The sequence below is a fragment of the Muntiacus reevesi genome, chromosome X, assembly GCF_963930625.1.
Source record: "Muntiacus reevesi chromosome X, mMunRee1.1, whole genome shotgun sequence".
NCBI lineage: Eukaryota > Metazoa > Chordata > Mammalia > Artiodactyla > Cervidae > Muntiacus > Muntiacus reevesi.
The window spans coordinates 54505887-54510036 of NC_089271.1; the positions used below are offsets into that span (position 1 = coordinate 54505887).

At 45.0% G+C, this 4150-nt stretch overlaps 1 protein-coding gene across 1 annotated transcript; it reads right to left on the reverse strand.

Annotated features, from left to right (window-relative positions):
- Positions 1–729: 729 nt before the first annotated feature.
- GSPT2 (G1 to S phase transition 2) lies at positions 730–3303 on the reverse strand. Its single transcript, XM_065915171.1, has 2 exons — positions 3180–3303; positions 730–3071 (listed from the first exon to the last, which is right to left on the reverse strand). Exon 2 carries the CDS (start codon positions 3058–3060, stop codon positions 1162–1164), a length of 1899 nt encoding a protein of 632 aa, XP_065771243.1. The 5' UTR covers positions 3061–3071; positions 3180–3303; the 3' UTR covers positions 730–1161.
- Between the last annotated feature and the right edge of the window lie 847 nt (positions 3304–4150).

Consider the following 4150-nt stretch of genomic DNA (forward strand, 5'->3'; position numbering starts at 1 on the left):
TCAGTCAATGACTGACTCACTATTGCAAGCATTTATCTTCTCAACAGTAATGCCCCTTGTTGTGTTGTGCCCCACACCACAAGGTTCTCAGTGAATAAAACAAAGGGGTGTGTTAAGATGAAGCTGTGCTGTATTTAGTCGCTCAATCATGTCCAACTGTTTGTGACCCCCCTAGGGACTGTAGTTCGCCAGGCTCCCCTGTCCTTGGGGATTCTCCAGGCAAGAATACCAGGGTGGGTTGCCATGCCCTCCTCCAGGGGATCTTCCCAACCCAGGGACCAAACCCAGGTCTCCCACATTGCAGGTGGATTCTTTACTGTCTGAGCCACCAATGAAGCCCAAGGAGTACAGAAAACAGTCTAGTTAACATACTATCTGATCCCCAGGTATATTTGTAATCTGGCCATGTTCAACATTTGGGGACTTAGTAGATGGCATGAGCTTTTTTCTTTTTTTCCAAATACCAAGTAGGGAAGCAGAAGAGATCCTTTATTAACTGGACTTGAATACAGAAAACAAAGTTCAATGGGAAGAGCTCTAAAATTTTTTTCATCAAAATTAAAACCTTTCCTTTAACACAAACCTGTGCATTATTTATAAATTCTTCATTTAAAGCAGTGAATGCAGGACAGTTTTTAAAAACCCAGGTAATAAGATGTATTCAGTTATTTGAGAAAGTGAAAAAGCTAACTGAGAAGTATTACAAATTTTAAAAATATTCAAAAGCACTTCAAATACCAATAAGAGTTTCAAATGGAATATTTTATTCACATGTTAGTTGTCTTTAACATGTACACACACACTGACATATTCTGATTGGTCTGATTGGAACAAGGGTTGTCTATCCTAAAGGAAAATGAAAAATTAAAAATATATTAATTTTTCATTGTTATAGACAATTACATCCACATCAGTTACAAAGATTTTACTGATTTTGTTCAAGGAAGCAGAATGGAATAGGAGGAGGAAACTTGTGGGTAAATTCAACAGTGACATAACTGAGATCTCAACATGAGAGCTGACAAAACATGGATTTTTGCTGTGAAATTTTTCTTTGCAAAATATGAGAAAAGTTTGTCAATGTGTAGTAAATAAGAGAAGATGGTGAACTTTATCATAGTCAATTCTCACAGTATCGTATAGGGGTATCAAGAAAACTGCTTAGTCCTTCTCTGGGACCAGTTTCAGAACTTTGCCAATTGCAATGGTCTTACCCTCATCTCTTAAAGTAAAACGACCCATCTGAGGAAAATCTTTGAATGTCTCAAGGCAGATAGTTCCTGCTGTCCTTAAACGGGCAATGCACACTTGATCTTGCTTCACGAAGCGGGGCCGTGTCTTACTCTTTTCTCCTGATTTTTTATCTACCAAGGAGATTAAGGCTGTTATCTCAACTTCCTCAATACAAGTATGAATGTGCAGCACTGCATTATAACCTGGACAGATGATGGACTTGTGCTCAATAATCACTATCTGAACATCAAATGTGCGTCCAGAATGGCAAAGATTAGTAGGATCACAGAGTATGAATCCTGGAAGAATCTCTTCTTCTTCAATTCCCTTCAGTCTGATTTTAAGGTTTTCACCTGGGGCTACATAATCAGTTTCAGCATCATCAGAAAGTATTCCAAGAACTTCCACATTGTGCTTGTTTGGCATCATCACAAGCTGCTGGCCTTTAAAAATGGATCCTGATTCCAGCTTTCCCAGGACCACAGTGCCCATATCCTTGTACTTATCCACAATTGGCAGTCTAATTGGTCCATCAATGGATCTGTTGAAGTTTGGCATATTATCCAGATATGGAATGAATGGTAATCCAGTGTACCAGGGGCAGAAATCTGATTGCTCTTTAATATTTGCCCCGGTCAGCCCTGAGCAGGGCATAAAGTGAATATCCTTTTTGGGACTAAAGCCGACTTTTTTCAAAAAGGGCACTAGCTTTTCTTTACATTCTTCATATCTCTCAATGCTCCAATTTACTGTGGGATCATCCATCTTATTAATAAGCACTATCAAATATTTCACCCCTGCCGTTTTTGCCAACATTGCATGTTCTCTTGTCTGTCCACCTTTTTCAAATCCAGTCTCAAACTCTCCTTTCCTGGCAGAGATTACCAGTACAGCCAAATCAGCTTGAGAAGCACCACCAATCATATTTGGGACAAAACTCTTATGGCCAGGGGCATCTAAAATTGTGAAATGTTTCTTTTCGGTCTCAAAATAGGCACGACCCACTTCTACTGTTTTACCCTTGTCTCGTTCTTCCTGGTTTGTATCTAAGGCCCAGGACAAATACCAAGTTTCTCTGTTTTTTTCTTTAGCTTCTCTTTCATATTTCTCAAGTGTTCTTTTGTCAACCATTCCTGTCAAAAACATGATCTGTCCTCCAATGGTTGACTTCCCGGCATCGACATGCCCAATGAATACCACATTTACGTGTTCTTTTTTAGGAGCACCTGAGGGTACAACCACGGATTTCGATTTTCTGATTTCCTCTTTCTCCATCATTTCCTGGCCACTTTCTTCTGGGGGCCCCGAATCTCCCAAGGAACTACCCCCTGGCTCGGCTTCACTTACTTCTTTATTGTGCTCCCATGACTCTTCTAAAACCATCTCCACCTCTCCATTTTCTACAACAGGTTCTGAAAGTTCCATGGTAACGGCTGAATTGGAACCTTCACGCCACAAAAACTGTTCCTCTTTGGAATGTTCCACAGGTGCCCCCCGTCCCAGCCTTTTACCTTGAGGGTCGCCCGCGCCCGTACAGGTTTCATAGAAGCTGGGGGCGTCGTTCGGGGGGGTCTGCGGCTGGCTCGGGCCCCGCAGGAAGGCCGGCACGAACTCCGCGGCATGGACGTTAGGCACGAAGGGTTTGGCGTTGATGTTGAGCTGACGGCTGAAGGCCGAGCTGAAGGGCTCATGCTGGACCTCCGCGGCGGCCGCCGCCAACGCCGAGGAGGCTCGGTCCCCGCTCGGGGCCAAACCCGGTGCTTCCATGTCCACCTGGTCCCAGCAGTCGGGAGCCGAGTCGCTGCTGCTGCTGCTGCCCAAATCCATCGTCTTCAGCCCTGATAGATGCGGGGAGGGAACGGGCTTAATGGGCCAGAAAGAGCTGGCAGTGCCGCCGGGGGTGAGGCGGCAAGAGTGGGGAGTCGGGATAGGGAAGCGACACGAACCTTAGCGGCGGCGTGGAGGCAGCCGGGTCCCGACACTGCATTCGCAACTGCGGCGGCGGCAGCAGATATGGCGGCGCAGCCTCTCCTGTTGTGTGTGAGCGGATCTCCTCCCCCAAACCCCGACCACTTCCGACTCTTCCACTGCCGACCCGGTGCCGGGCGGGGATTGACCCCTAGCTGCCATCCGTATGCTTGGCCTCCCGCATCCTTAGTCCTGGCTGAGGTCCAAAAGGCTTTTTTTTTTTAATGAAAATTTCCATTCATTTTTGTATACGCGCTCCGGGAGAGCGATTTGACCACGATGTAATGATTAAACCTAGACAGGCACACCTGATTTCCAATTCTACTCAGATTCTAGTGAAAATGAACATTCCCATTGAATAAATGGAAGTAGGATAGGGGTTAAAGGTTTACCCAGCAACTGAAAGAAGAAATTAGTGATTAGGGAGGTGCTCTTGAAATACAGGAAGATGAAGCTGAACCTTGGAAATGCGACTTTAGATCAGACATTAATTTGAAACCCTTTCCAGTGCGCTGCCCCCCCCCCCCCCCAATAAATAAACCTGTAACTTTGGCTGATGGCTTTCATGGTGTAAAGATGGGCTTATAACCTCTTTTCATGTAAAGCACTTGGGCTGTGTCTGCTTGGAAGAAGTTCCCAATGAAACCCTTGTCCCAGTCTAGCTGCACAACCTATAGCATTTGTGCAAGTGCCTGGACAATGGCTAGCCTGTGATGTGGTGGTGGGTCAGATAGGTAGGGGACTCAGATCTCTTGTATTCTTTTCATCAACTGTATTCTGGTGTACCTGCCTCACTAACCTCCCTGGAGTACAGCTGAGGTACACAGCATTAGACTTCCCTCTAATTCTGGGGACCTAGAACCTTCTTACTGCTGATAATGGGTTTGATCTTAAGAAAGAATCAGTGTCATATTGGAACCTTACAGGTGTTGTGGGTATCAGCATAATT